The sequence below is a fragment of the Chlorocebus sabaeus genome, chromosome 20, assembly GCF_047675955.1.
Source record: "Chlorocebus sabaeus isolate Y175 chromosome 20, mChlSab1.0.hap1, whole genome shotgun sequence".
Taxonomy (NCBI): Eukaryota; Metazoa; Chordata; class Mammalia; order Primates; family Cercopithecidae; genus Chlorocebus; species Chlorocebus sabaeus.
This window is the reverse complement of record NC_132923.1, coordinates 67,017,339-67,033,711: the sequence shown is the minus strand read 5'-3', so window position 1 is coordinate 67,033,711 and position 16,373 is coordinate 67,017,339. Positions and strand designations below refer to the sequence as shown.

General features: G+C 35.0%; 1 protein-coding gene across 11 annotated transcripts in view; it reads left to right on the top strand.

Annotated features, from left to right (window-relative positions):
- LRRC7 (leucine rich repeat containing 7) overlaps positions 1-16,373 on the top strand; it is a 570,280-nt gene that overhangs the window by 315,337 nt on the left and 238,570 nt on the right. For 3 of the 11 annotated variants that reach the window (XM_038001554.2, XM_038001557.2, XM_038001552.2), the window contains one exon: positions 4,187-4,911. The exons of the other annotated variants lie outside the window; for them this stretch is intronic. In XM_038001554.2, the coding sequence (XP_037857482.1) occupies positions 4,187-4,193 (7 nt within the window). In that variant the 3' untranslated portion in view covers positions 4,194-4,911. Of the gene's footprint in view, positions 1-4,186; positions 4,912-16,373 lie in introns of those variants that run through there. 11 annotated transcript variants of the gene reach the window in all.

Below are 16,373 nucleotides of genomic sequence, written 5' to 3'. Positions count from 1 at the left end.
AAATTGGCACAGGATTAAGGTTACTTGGATGTTAGAAATGAGAGGGAGAAGACTAATCTAGGTCTCTGGATTTCTGATTTGAATGAACCAGTAGATGGTGACATCATCAATGAAGGTTTAAAAAAATCCAAAGTAAGAAGCTTGTTCAGAGAGGAAATGATGAATTCAGTTTGAGGAATCCAATTAGAGTTACCTGAAATACAGTTAAATAGAAGACTGAAGCACAAAGACAGATAATTGGGCTGGAAGTCTATATTTTGTCTTTATTATTCTCATATGTTATATGAAACTATGGGAGCACATCCTCACATACTGAATGATAAGAACAATACACTTTAAAAAAAAAGAAAACCAACATTTATGGGACAGGCAAAGAACAAGCCCTGAAAGAGACAGTAAAGTGCGATGTGAAGCAGGAAAGGCACTTGTCATAGACTCCAAGAGAGTAGAGAGCTTTGATATAGGGAATAATCAATAGTGAAAGACAGCAAAGAGATCCCAAAGGTAAAAATTGATAAATGTTAGCTGGATTTGAAATCGGAAGGACTTTTGGACATTTATGCCTAATAACAATTCCTTAGGCTTTCATGTGCTAGACAGTAGATAAAGCATGGCATGTGTATGATATTTCATTTTGAGATTCATTATAATAGATTGAGGAAAGTGTCATTATGTCCATTATACAGATTGCAAAGATTATAGCTCAAGACAGTCAAATACCTTGCCTAAGTTCAGTCTGAGAACAGCAGATGTGGGAGTCAGTTCTAGCTTCCATCTTGCGTTACCAAAGCAGGTGTGATAAGTGGAGGGGCTCAAAATTCAGAGAGCAGTGGGGCAATGAATGAATGGTTGGTGAGGAAGTAAGATAGACTGCCATTTTCTGCCTGGGAGAAGGTTTAGTACATTGCCTTCACACAGTAGATGCTCAATAAATTTTAGTTCAGTGAAGAAGAAATAAATGTCAACTTGTGCTAGTTATCAGGTTTACATGTTAGGTGTGGAACAGGAGGTAGCAGAGGCGTCGAGTACACACAGCCCAAGATTAGGGAGCCAGTAAAGAGAATAACGCCAAAGAAGAAAGGGGAAAATTTAGCAAGCCAGGTCCTTTGTAGAAGAGGTCGATTGATCCTGGTATCAAGTATACAAGTAAGAATTTTATCTGAGTAGATGAACTCTTTCTTTGAGATTGAATACAAAAGAGTGAGGTATAGAAATAGGTTTAAAGGGACAAAAGGCAAATTGTTTCATCTCCCAACAATCCCATCCATATTAAACTCCCTTATGAAAAAAATCTCACCATCTCTAATAAGTTATTTGCTTTAAAGTTTTAATAAATGTATACATGCAATTCCCAATGCCTAGAACTACTTCTCTCTTTTTTTTTGTATAGTAAATGCTTATGGAGAAATAAAGACCCAAATTATAAGTTAGCTCTCAAAATTATTTCTTGAATTCTCCAAACAGATTTTATCACTCCCTCCGTTTTCCACCTCTTACAGCACTCACTCACTCCTCTGTAGAGTATTGGAATCCATAGATAATTATGCTTTCATTTTTTGTTAAGTTTTTGAAACACTTTAACATATCAACAAAATATTTGAAAATGTTATAAGGTATATCTTAGAGCAAGCATGACCTAACTTGAACACAATTGCATGTATTTAGCTCAAACTTTTATATGCCAAAAATTATATGATGTAAATTTTCTTAATGGTTAGCTAAACAGTACTCTAGCAGATGACTGCATTTTGTAATAAAAATATACTCTTAATTCATTGACTTTTAATAATGTTATACCACAAATGATGCATAAATTGGGAAAATTTATACAATGTATTTAAAGAATAAAATGTTGCTTGCCATTATAAAGATTTATGTATTGATCATCTTGATGTTTAAAGAAAATGATGTATACTTATGCCCTATCTTCAAAACCAAATTGCACGCTGTAATACCTTAAGCTTTCAGCTGGTGTTAAATTTTGGCTGGTTCGATAGTGGGCTGAGAATATTGATTGCTATATTACTGTTCTGTTGACAATTTTATTTTTGAACAATCTGTATGCCCTATGAGAAGATCAAATGATACGGCAGAGAGATCTGAGACAAAATACTAATATTTAATTGTTTTAAGTTCAGCAGGATCAAGTTTCACATTTCAGAATCATTCAAAAATGCACAGAATGCATAATTATATTCAATTTGAGTTTGACTTTGAGATATGTAGCATGATCCATGTGTAATTTATAAAATATAGTCGAGTATTTAAAATATAAAAATATAATATTCTTTGTAACATTTTACACATGCTGTTATTTTCCTTATATCAGCAAAATAAGAATGTGAACTTTATAAACATACATTGAGAGAGTTAAGATAATCATGTGAAATGGCTATATCAATCTGTAAACACCTCTTTTAAATGACTATTTAATATTCCATCCAAAAATAAATATAAAACCCAACGTATAGCAAAATCCATGAGACAAAATATTCTCACAAAGAATCTGTTTATGTATTGCCTGTCAATTAAACATGAAGATAAGTAATTTTTGTTCAAATAATCTATGTATATTCCCAGTGTACCTATTATATACATGAAATTGTTCAACCTTTAGAGTATTTGCCAAAGTTTTCTAATGTAAGTAAAAATTATATGGATTTGAGAACTATACTTCTTACGTTCTATTGTGAAAATATTTTAAGATTCATGTGCACTAATTTCAGTTGTTTGCAAACATACTGTAATGAAACATTATATTTTCATTTTTTAATGTAAAATATAAAAGTCTCTTTAGATGGAGCAAAAAGAAATTTCTAATGCAGCTAATGTATTCAATCATCGTTTAATATTCTGTGTAGTCATAATTGCATTTGTCTGAGCATATCCAACGTTTAAATTAGTACAAGTTGGTAAAATTCTAGCATTTAATTAGTTTGAATAAAATGTAGTACACAAAAAATTGTAAACAAAATATGTGTGAGTCATTAATTGAAATGTGATTGGTGGATTTTCTGGAAGAAATGGGGAGAAAATTAAAGTAGAGTAATAGCATGATTAATTGATTCAGGATGGTTCCTACTGAAAAATTATGTTCAATAAGAATCTGTCATGACTTTTGATCATTTGTTACTCTACAGTATATCAAATATAATGGAGTCAGGTGCACAAGCTGTAAAAGCGACTGTTATAAAAATGCCAATTTCTTAAATTAAAAAGGTGGTTACTTAAATGATTTAATTCCAAATAGCCATACTTTATTAATTTGAGCTATTGCTGTATCTAGAGATGTTAAATATTTTTATAAACGATTTTGTTCTCATATATACATTTATCATTCTGCATTCAAGTCAATGGTTTTTAAAATTTCCTCTCAAGGTCCAAATTACACATATTTTTATCAAAACATGGAGATGCCTGGCAAAAGTTGCTATTTAAATATTTAACAGAAAAATATATTGGAAGAATAATTATTTGTTTACAACCCAAAACATTATTTCAATCAAAATTCTTTTAATATAATAAAATGTGTTCTTCTACAGTATGTTCATTTACATATACCTCTCTCATTGGTGTCTTTCAGTGATGTTTTCTCATATGAGATCTTTTTCAAACACTATGAAGATTAAACTGAATTATCTTAATATGATTTGAACCACTATACTGGAGAAGAAAATTTCATAGAAGGGAAATTCATAAATTTTGTCATTTTCAGAGAGTGTATGGGATATTAAAATTCATAGTAAAATATCAATGTATCCATTTCTCTTATGCCTTAAACAGTATGCCTTAATCATGCTTGTTGCTGCAAAGAGTTATTGGAAATGAGTAGAAGCTTGGAAGTGATAGTGTGAGCAAGTTATTTTCATGACAATGGCTTATCACCTGATGATCATCATATGAAAGTTTTGCTTGCTCCTTTCAGGGGGTATGCATGTTTTTTGTCATCTGGTCCAATTCCACTCTGAGTTTAATTTTCTGTTTTTATTTTATCTAACATTTTTCCTAATCCTAGAACTATGCCTCTTTACAAAAATATTACTTAAAACCTATTTCTATGGAATTACATTAAAACAAGTAAACTTTCTACCACCCTGTACTGTAAACCAATTGGTAATTATTTTAGTCACCTTCTGCATTAGGAGTTCCATCTTTTGGGCATTGAAATTGATTTTTTTCATCTTAGCATCTGAAGATCCAGAGTGTGCCCCTTGCCCAATCGCCTGAGACTATACAGTGACACCTACAACAGAGGATGTGGAGGGAGCAGCTTTTCGGGCACCAGAAATGGCAGCATCAGGAGCATCAGCACGAATAGACTTTGTAGAGGTAGTTCTCCCAAACTATATTACGAAACCAAACATTTTTGGTGCGCTACCTGCTGATGGGGGCTGCCTTCTTACTGCCTAGTATCTACAAAATGTTTGGTCTTTGTTAAAGTTTAACAATGACATTTCTGACTAATATAGAGAGACCTGATTTTTTTCCAAGTGTGTTCAGTTGCCATAACTTTCAATGAATATGAAATTTTATCAGTCTCAAAAAAACATTAATACCCATATTTTTATCTAATTGATTTCACTATTTGTTATGTTAAGGTGCTGTTGTGTATAATTTGTATATTTTTTATATGGATCAAACTAAGCCATCTTTTAAGTCATCCTAATGTAGTAAATAAGATAATTTCTCTAGTTTGTTAAATTCTTCAGAGACTGAATATAATTGCCTCGTTTTTCTGTCATACTCCCTGATGATGTTCCATTGTGGACTTATTGTGCAAAGTTCCCAGATGGCACAAGTCAAAATATGAAATGCTGGTGATTGATTGATTTTATGTATCCTTTCATCTTAAGTAATTTAATGTGAAACAGTTATTTTCTAGCTCTAAAATACATTTGTTAATTAACCATATTGGCTTTTCGTGCAGTTCAATGACTTATAGCATTTCAATTTGCATACAAAATGAGTCTCTGTAATGGTACTTTTGCTAAATAAGTAACAATCGACATAATGGGTTCATTTGCTTTTAACATTTTATACATATAATTTAGCAGTAGGATATATTTCATATTGAAATTTTGAAAAGCTTGAAATTCAACATACAAGGGTCACCATCTTCTTACTGATGCCTAATGCAGTACAGCAAATTCACTCTTCATCCCATATTAACTCCTTTTTGGAACAAGGCAAAATACAAATAATTTACAATGACTGTGTTGGAGCTAGTGCTTGATTAAATACAATTCAAAGGTTCTTTTTATAAAACAGGTATGAGCAGGACACACTGAGCTTACGGGCTTTTCCTATTGTTTAGTTTCTATTTCATTTTACTGCCTAGGAAAGAAACACATTTTTTTTGCAAAACCTATGCTATTGGAGCTGAAATGTACTTTCTTGAATATTTCTATTCTGTTTTATGAATTTCAATTATGTGAAATATATAAATATAAAATTGTCTTAGAATGCTCTTACAATAACTCTTTGTATAAAACATATATCTGAAAGTAGATGTTGATTTTTTGTTAAACTTGTGTAAATGCTGATTTTTCCATGAGTACTTATGAAGATCTATATGTAAAAATTTTAAGTCTACTGTGTTTGTACCATCTGTTTTTAGCTGTGTATACTATATGCTAATTGACTTCTGTCATTGTCACATATATTGAATATATCACTGAAAAAGTAAAAGGTATATTGCTATTCTAAAAACAAGATTGTAAATTCCTGACATTGCTTTAGAATAAGTTGCACTATCTTAGCGTAGTTTTATGATGTGTTCTTATGAATTCTCAGTGCCCTCCAAATGTCATCAATTTATTTAGTTTTCCGAAATTTATTTTAGAGATTACTTAAAAAGAGATTACTTAAAACATTTTGTGTGAAAGCAGCTTTAAAGATTAAAGAAACATTGCTGTTTTGACTTTATGATGGTCTAAGTAAGAAACTGGACCTTTCATTATTAAAGCTTAAAAATTTTATGCAGCGGCAATGAAAGTCCGCATCAGTGGGCAGACTGTTGAATAATTAACTTTACTGCAGTAAACCATGTTGTCTTTCTGGTCTTGACAATATATAACAATTGAAAACTTGCATGTGTAGCATAAAGGAAATTTTTCTTAATGAAAAGAAATTAACAAGTAAATTGAATAACTATTATCAAAGCTAAAGTTCTTTAAAACTTAATCAGCAGAAGTGATTATAAAAGTAAAAGGTTAAAATAAATACAATTGAATATAATACATGATTTATTTTGCCCACTGTCCATGTTATATGTCCTGGTTAGTGCTCCAACAATCATAAGTGATTGTAAATTCATTCACAATATTTGTGTGACTCTAATCTTTTATTCCAAGAGGAATCGTGCATACCAGTTTAACAAAATACTGACTGTATTTATCTGTGAAGTTTCATATAATTTCAGTCTCAATATATACTTTTGAAAAAAACTGGTAAAAATGGTAATAAGATGAGATGTTTTTATATGCATTTATTCTTACTGAAATAATTGTATTGAACCCTTTTATAAATATATGCTATTGATTTTACATTCAGGAGTAGTAGGATATGCATATTATGCCAGAATTTGGCTAAACATATTCAATAAAGAAAAACAACCACGAAAACGACCCCTTAAGAAAAAGGCAGTACAGTATGTGGTTACCCATTCTCCAAGATACAAATACCATACAGCCCTTTCCCTCTTCATAATATTAGACTACTCTCAGGAACATGGGGCATGATGTGAACAACAACTATGAAGGGGCTCTTATGCCATAGTTGGGCTTTATTTTCTGGGCAATAGAGAGGTTTTGATGAAATGGTTTTAAGCAGCAGAATGACAAGTTAGATTTGTGAGTGATGAGATAAAACTGGCTAAGTAAGAATTCACACTCTCCTTGCTAAGCAAGCAAAGAACAAAAGCCACTCTGGGCCAAGTGTAGCGGTGTACACTGTATTGCCTTTCATCATTCTATTGGCATCTCATGAAGAGAAGCCAGTTATTATGCCTTTTAGGAGTGCCTCAGAGAAGAGAATACGTATTCCAATATGTTTCTCAGAAGTTACAGGTTTCTGGAACTTCAAGAATTTCATAAATGTACTCTACCAGTCATATTTTTTGTCTATATCAAACTTTGCCAGTTAAGGTTCCTCCTATTTTGTCTTATCTTTTTAATCAAATCAACTCTTCTTGAGCCAAAACTGGCAGATCTAAATTTTGTCACCAAAAATTATGATTATTTTGTCAATTTTTAAAAGGAAGGCATGTTAGGCATAGTCAGTTTTATTTTGTGTCACTTCTTTCTGCCACTAGCAATCAATATAAGTTGAATAAAGACTGATAGTCTATATTTATTCATTGGCATAAAAAACACTATTACCAGGGCAAAAATATAGCATCTGGAGGTCTAGTAGAGTAAAAATAATAATTTCAGAACAGATGGGTTTAGAACAGCATGAGAATGTGGAAACTACATCTTGCTCAAATCTCAATGAGGTAGAAATCTTGTATCAAACCAGTAATTCTTCCAACCCTCACACAGGTGCAACTTGCTTTGATTTCGGCTGTATTTAACATATAGATAGAACATCGGAAATCCAAACTCTTCATCGCCTCTGGTGCTTGGGCAAATTTTAGAGAAATACAAACCTTTAATTCAATCCAATTCAATAAACATTTGTTGAGGACTGACTGTGTGTCAAGCACAAGGATTAACACTAGAGACACCATGTACAAAGAGCCCCTGCTGTTCAGAAGCTTAAGGTCTGATAAGGAATAGAGACAAGTGAAGCATTATATGCAGTACAGCATAGTACATAGGATTATGGAGATGTGATGAAGGCCCAGAAATAGTAAAGAGAAGTTCTATTCCTTAGTCCTATCTGTAAAGTCCAGGTGAAGCCTGAGGAGTCTTTCAAACCATAAATTGGAATTTAAAAATGGGCAAAAGGAGAATGAGTGTTGCTCATAGAGAAAACTCCATGTCACAAGGGGTTGAATATGTAAAAGAGAAAGCATGAGGAAGGAGTAACCATGAGGTAGACAGAGGAGAAACTGTGAAGGGGCTCTTATACCATAGTTGGTCTTTATTTTCTGGGCAATAGAGAGGTTTTGATGAAATGTTTTTAAGCAGCGGAATGACAAGTTAGATTTGTGAGTGATGAGATAAAACTGGCTAAGTAAGAATTCACACTCTCCTTGCTGAGCAAGCAAAGAACAAAAGCCACTCTGGGTCAAGTGTAGTGGTATACACCTATAATCCCAGTGCTTTGAGAGGTCAAGGCAGGAGGATCACTTGAGGCTAAGAGTTTGAGGCTACAATGAGCTTTGATCACACCACTACACTCCAGCCTGGGCAACAGAACAAGACCCTGTCTCTAAAGCTACTTAGGCAATTCTTTTTTTAAAATCAGTTTTATTGAGGTGTGTGAAATACATAGTATAAAACTAACTCATTTTAAGTGTACAATTCAATATTTTTGGTAAATTTATAGAGAAGTGCAATTATCACCACAATTTAATTGGGGCCATTTCTGTTACCCAATGCCCAAGTCCCTCCTGCTTATTCACAATTAATCCCCATTCTAATCTCCTTTCCTACCCTAGTCCCAGGTAACTACTAAACTGCTTTCTGTCTTTATAAATTTTCCTTTTTTGAACATTTCATATAAGTAGAATTATTCAAGTAGACATCTTTTGTGTCTGGTTCCTTTCACTTAGCATAATGCTTTTGAGGTTTCTGCCAGATTATTATTAGACAAACAGAATAAACATATTTTACTCCTAAAGAGACTATGAACACTGGGAAAACAAGACGTGTGATAAGGATGTGGTGTGAGACTCTCAAAGGTGTAGAGGAGACAAGAGATTGAGGGACCAAGATAGTGAGGGCAGGATGGCAGGAAAAAAGAATCAGTTGGAGTAGAAGAATCAGAAGTGCACAGTTATGTGAAAGTAGAAGAAAACATGTCAAGATATTTTAATATAATTTGCTGAAGACTAAAGATTTGAACTGTATTGCCTCCCTACCTTAAAGATTTAAAATAGGTGTTTGTAAAGATTGGACTTCCTGATTGTCATTACTACTAGATTCTAGATACTAGAGGTATCACAAGCTTCGTTAGTTTCTTGGAGAAGTAAAGTCATGTCTCCAAATAATGCTTACCTTAGGAAAAAAACAAGAATGCATTTAAATAGTGACAGACTGACATCTGCAGTTAAAACATAAAGGTGCAAAAGTGCATCTAGAACAAGCTGTGTTATCTTTGAAAAACCACTGTGGAGCCAACGGGACATTTTGATAGTCACACTGAGATTGGAGTTACAGTGGTTTTAGAGAATGCACAATTGATTCAAGAATGCTTGTTCAGGGGGGAGGGGGGAGGGACTGCATTGGGAGTTATACCTGATGTAAATGACGAGTTGATGGGTGCTGATGAGTTGATGGGTGCAGCACACCAACATGGCACAAGTATACATATGTAACAAACCTGCACGTTATGCACATGTACCCTAGAACTTAAAGTATAATAAAATACATATATATCAAAAAAAAATAATGCTTGTTCAGATGAAGAAACAGACTTAGGTGGCATCATGAGGCCACTCAAGTCATAAAAATTAAAAAATTCTTTCTGCAGGAGAAGACAAGGCTACTGGCAGATTTTCTGAGTCTCTATTCAAGATCCACCCCACTAACTGAGAATGGCTGCCTTGCTGATTTGACTGTTACTATAGGCCTGAAGATAAAGCAAATTTTGGAGTTTTTTATGTGATCTACCATTAACTAGAAAAATCACAGGTTTATAGCACAGCTAATGAGATAAACAGACTTTGATTTTAGGGCAGTGAAGACACTCTGCATGATGAATAATGATACTACATATATAAATAAATGTGTATATATAAAAGAACAAGCTATGTATGATATATATTTACTCTGCTATGTATAATATTTACATATAAATATATATTATAAAATGTATATATACATATATTTATATATTTGGTGTACATTTGATGGGTTTGGACCAATGTATAATGACATGTATTATCCAGGATGGATACATTTGTCCAAACCCATCAAATGTACACCAAGAGTGAACCCTAATGTAAACTCTGGACTTTGAGTGACTATGATGTGTAGATGTAGTTTATCAGTTGAAACAATGTACCACTCAGGCTGGGGATGTGAATATTAGGGAAAGCTATGCATGTGTTGGGGTGGGGAGTGTATGAGAAATCTCTGTGTTTTCCTATCAATTTTGCTGTAAACCTAAAACTGCTGGGGGAAAAAAAAAAAAAAAAAAAAAAAAAGACTGCACACTGGCCAGAATATGCCTGCCACTTAGTTTGTTACCAGGAAGGGACAAACTCAAAAACAAAGAACCCAGTAAGTAGGAAATCTGACAAAAATCTCCCAGCCTAATGTTACGACTGGCCTCAGGCCAAGAACTCTGATGAATGAAATTGGAGCCTCAGAAGACAGCACCAAAGATGGTTTCTGAGAGGCTACTGAAAGGACCATCTCTCCAGAAACCACATCTCCAAACCTCTAGGAGTGGGAAGTGGTCCTGCCAAGCACGGTTCCTAGAGGCGCTAAGTGGTCTGCTGTGGCCTCAGTAGGAATGAGAGATTTCTCAGCGCTGATTAGAAACACTGCAGCACCGCAGGCGGGGTGGCACATGCCTGTAGTCCCAGCTACTCAGGAGACTGAGGTAGGAGGATTTCTTGAGCCCAGGAGTTCTAGGATGTAGTGTGTTATGCTGATCGGGTGGTAACAGTAAGTTGGGCATCAATATGGTGACCTTCCTGGAGCAGGGGCCCACTAGGTTTTCTAAGGAGGGGTGAACCAACTCAGATCAAAAACGGAGCAGGTCAAAATTCCCATGCTGAGCACAAATTCTCAGCAACAATCCCAAGTTAAGGACTGCAGATTCATTTCCTAAGCCACGGAGTCAGGGTCCCCTGCCTTGTTCAGGGTGAACAGGACAAACCCGGAATCCTGAAGGTTGGTCTTGTTTGCTGCTGTTAAAGTAACAAGGAGCCATTTTACCACCCGTAAAACTAAGACTCTATTCTTTAAAAGAAAGGAAGTTTACTACTAATAGGAATGTGTTTTAATTACAAGAGGTTGATATTTCTCCAGGAAATGCTCCGAGACACTGGAGAAATGTTTGCATACTCTGGGTAGGGCAGGAAAAAAAAGGCAAATTAAAATGGGATGGGACAGAATGGAGATTTTTGTATTTTCCCTTCCGCCTTGCCCACTTAGCTTTGTTCTCTGTCTCCACTTCCTGAAAGAAGAAAAGACAACAGTCACTGCAAGATGCTCTCAAATAAAAGCCAAAGGAGGAGAATTATTCTCCCTCATGGACTGTGTGTGGGAGCTGGAGATGAGGGGACATCAGGAGCTCACTCTGTAGGACTTTAGCACTGAGCAAGGGGATGATCAGGGCAAAAGATGGGGTAAACGTGACGTCAGGAAAGAGAGTTCTTTGCGTAGGAGGGTAAGGTTTTCCTAGGAGTTTTGGTGTGCTATGCAGTAGGATAGAAAATATCAGTAAGAAGTGCTGTGAGTCAAGTTCTTAGATCCCCTTAAATGTTGACAGTAACCTCAGGACAGAAATTGCCATTTGGGGTCTATGTTTCTCTAAGTAGCCTTTATGAAAGTATCATAGGAGTGAATATGAAGGACAGGGAGACCAGTTGCTGTAATCATGACAAAAGAAGGAGAGTATAATAATAGGGAAGAAAAAGTAAACAGAATTGGGAGACATTTTTGGAAGTGAAATTCAAAGGACTCTCATCAGAGTGTAGCTTATTCTTGTCATATATAAGGAAAAAAGGAAAAAGTTTGACAAAAACTGCTTCTAGATTGTTCCTTAAATCAGGACTTTACTCTGTGGCTTTATGATTTAATTTGAAAAGGATTTTCCAGAAAAAAAAAGACACAGTAATGTTCAAAGCAACTAACAACAAATTGCAAAGCCAGAATAATGCATCTTGCATTTATAACTGTTTTATATTGACTTATAAATCTGCTTGCCTTTGCTGGTTTGACTAAGATCCAGTCCAAATGTTAATGCCTCTTTGAAGATTTCCCTGGATCCCCAAATATGTGCACATGGGACTTTGGATGTAAAATTTCTAAAATGTTATCACATCATATTTTAATTAGTTGTTCGAAGGTCTGCTTGCTTGAGCTCTTTGAAAGCGGGTCTATGTCTTATTCATCATTATATCTCCACTGGATAGAAAAGTGCTTTGTCCAAAGTTAGATTTGTTAAATGAATAGAGGAGATATGGCAATCAGAGGAAATGCAATCTTCTGCTGAGTGTCAGAAGTACTATTATATGCAATAACAACAAAATTAAAATGTCTAAAATCAGTCCCTGTATCTATCATCATAAAAATATGAAACTATTTCCAATATCATTCCTATTAAAATTTCCAATGAAATCAGTACTTGTATGTGTTATTAGTTCTAATCGTGCTACTAGAACATTGTTGAGTTTGAAATTATTAGCATCATTCAACTAATACGTGTATAGCTGTCACTTCCATTTGAATTATTATGACACCAAAAGCTCAGGCAAAAAAAGAAAAACAAATGAGACTAACTCAAACTGAAAGGTTTTTACACAGCAAAGGAAACAGTCAACAAAATAAAAAGGCAGGCTGGGCATGGTGGCTCACACCTATAATCTCAGAACTTTAGGAGACCAAGGCAGGAGGATCACTTGAGGCCAGAGTTCAAGACTAGTCTGGGCAACATAGTAAGACCCCCATCTCTACAAAAATAAAATAAAGTTAACCAGGAGTGGTAGTGCATGCTTGTGGTCCCAACTACTTGGGAGGCTGAGGTGAGAGGATCACTGAAACCAAGGAGGTCAAGACTGCAGTGAGCCATGATCACACCACTGCACTCCAGCCTGGGTGACAAAGTGAGACCCTGTCTCCAGATAAAACAAACAAACAAAAAGAACAAATACAAGGCACCCTATAGATGGTGAGAAAATGTTTGCAAACTATATATCTAATAAGAAGTTAATATCCAAAATATATTTTAAAAGCTCATACAACTGAATAGCAAATAAAAGCAAACAATAACCCAGTTTACAAAATGCAATTGACAAAGTATGTAAATAAACATTTTTCCAAAGAAGAATTATGAATGACAACAAGTATATGAAAAGGTGTTCAACATCACTAATCATCAGGAAAATGCAAATCGAAGCCATGAATTATCACTGTGTATCAGTTAGGATGGGTATTATCAAGAAGACTAGAGATAACAAGTATTGGAAAGGGAGTAGAGAAAAGGTAAATTGCTGAGAATGTAAATTGGTACAGCCATTATGGAAAACAGTACGAAGTTTCCTTAAAAAGTTAAAACTACCATATGACCCAGCAATTCCTCTTCTGTATATATTATACCCAAAGGAAATAAAACATGTACCTCAAAGGGAGATTTGCAGTCCCATGTTCATTGCAGGATTATTCACAGTAGCCAAAATATGGAAATAATTTAAATGCCCATTGACTGATGAATGGATAAAGAAATTGCATCATATATGTACATACCTACACACACACAAATATAAACACTATATAAATATCATTTAACCTTAAAAACAGAGATCCTGTCATTTGTAACAACATGGATGAAACTAGAGGACACTTTTATTTATTTATTTATTTATTTATTTTTATTATACTTTAAGCTCTAGGGTACATGTACATAACGTGCAGGTATGTTACATGTGTATACTTGTGCCATGTTGGTGTGCTGCACCCATCAACTCGTCAGCACCCATCAACTCATCATTTACATCAGGTATAACTCCCAATGCAATCCCTCCCCCATCCCTGCTCCCCATAATAGGCCCCGGTGTGTGATGTTCCCATTCCCAGTCCAAGTGATCTCATTGTTCAGTTCCCACCTATGAGTGAGAACATGCGGTGTTTGGTTTTCTGTTCTTGTGAGAGTTTGCTGAGAATAATGGTTTCCAGCTGCATCCATGTCCCTACAAAGGACACAAACTCATCCTTTTTTATGGCTGCATAGTATTCCATGGTGTATATGTGCCACATTTTCTTAATCCAGTCTGTCACTGATGGACATTTGGGTTGATTCCAAGTCTTTGCTATTGTGAATAGTGCCGCAGTGAACATATGTGTGCATGTGTCTTTATAGCAGCATGATTTATAATCCTTTGGGTATATACCCAGTAATGGGATGGCTGGGTCATATGTTACTTCTAGTTCTAGATCCTTGAGGAATCGCCATACTGTTTTCCATAATGGTTGAACTAGTTTACAATCCCACCAAGAGTGTAAAAGTGTTCCTATTTCTCCACATCCTCTCCAGCACCTGTTGTTTCCTGACTATTTAATGATTGCCATTCTAACTGGTGTGAGATGTTATCTCATTGTGGTTTTGATTTGCATTTCTCTGATGGCCAGTGATGATGAGCATTTTCTCATGTGTCTGTTGGTTGTATGCATGTCTTCTTTTGAGAAATGTCTCTTCATATCCTTTGCCTACTTTTTGATGGGGTTGTTTGTTTTTTTCTTGTAAATTTGTTTGAGTTCTTTATAGGTTCTGGATATTAGCCCTTTGTCAGATGAGTAGCTTGCAAAAATTTTCTCCCATTCCATAAGTTGCCTGTTCACTCTGATGGTAGTTTCTTTTGCTATGCAGAAGCTCTTTAGTTTAATTAGATCCCATTTGTCAATATTGTTGCCGTTGCTTTTGGTGTTTTAGACATGAAGTCCTTGCCCATGCCTATGTCCTGAATGGTATTACCTAGGTTTTCTTCTAGGGTTTTTATGGTTTTAGGTCTAACATTTAAGTCTCTAATCCATCTTCAATTTAATTTTTGTATAAGGAGTAAGGAAAGGATCCAGTTTCAGCTTTCTACTTATGGCTAGCCAATTTTCTCAGCACCATTTATTAAATAGGGAATTCTTTCCCCATTTCTTGTTTTTCTCAGGTTTGTCAAAGATCAGATGGCTGTAGATGTGTAGTATTATTTCTGAGTACTCTGTTCTGTTCCATTGGTCTATATCTCTGTTTTGGTACCAGTACCATGCTGTTTTGGTTACTGTAGCCTTGCAGTATAGTTTGAAGTCAGGTAGCGTGATGCCTCCATCTTTGTTCTTTTGACTTAAGATTGTCTTGGCAATGCAGGCTCTTTTTTGGTTCCATATGAACTTTAAAGCAGTTTTTTCCAATTCTGTGAAGAAAGTCATTGGTAGCTTGATGGGGATGGCATTGAATCTATAAATGACCTTGGGCAGTATGGCCATTTTCATGATATTGATTCTTCCTATCCACGAGCATGGTATGTTCTTTCATTTGTTTGTGTCTAGAGGACACTTTTCTAAGTGAAATAAGCCAAACACAGAAAGAAAAATACTATATGATCTCATTTACAGGTGGAATCTAAAAAAACACAGACAGAAGCTGAGAGTAGAACAGCAGTTACCAGCCGTCTGGGGGTAGGGAAGATGGGGAGATGTAGCCCAAAGTGTACAAACTTGCAGTTGTAAAATGGATACGTGTTGGAGACCTAATATACAGCATAAGAATATATTGAGTACTTGAAATATGCCAAGAGAGTGGATCTTAAGTACAATCATACCTCAGAGATATTGCAGGCCCAGTTTCACACCACCACAATAAAGCAAATATTACGATAAAACTATTGTTTTCCACTGAATATAAGCATTATGTTTACAATATACTGTAGTCTATTAAGTGAGCAGTAGCATTATGTCTTTAAAAACAACATACATATCCTAATGAAAAAATACTTTGTTGCTAAAAATTCTAACAATCTTCTGATGCTTCAGCAAGTAGTAATCTTTATGTTGGTAGAGGGTCTTTCCTTGATGTTAATGACTGCTGACTGATCAGGGTGGTGGTTGATTAAGGTTATGGTGGCTCTGGCAATTTCTTAAAATAAGACAACAATGAAGTTTGCTGAATCAATTGACTCTTCCTTTCATGAAAGACTTCTCTAGAACATCTTTCTCTTTAAATGCTGATTTCTCTGTAGCACGTGATGCTATTTGATAGCATTTTACCTACAGTAGAACTTCTTTCAAAATTTGAGTCAATCCTCTCAAACATTTGTGGTTACTTTATTAATAAGTTTATGTAATATTCTGAATTCTTTCTTGTCATTTCAACAATGTTCACGGCATCTTTATCATCTCAAGAAACCACTTTTGCCAGGTGCAGTGACTCACTCCTGTAATCCCAGCACTTTGGGAGGCTAAAGCAGGTGGATTACTTCAGCCCAGAAGTTCGCTATCAACCTAGGCAACACGCCAAAGTTTTGTCTCTACAAAAATATACAAAAT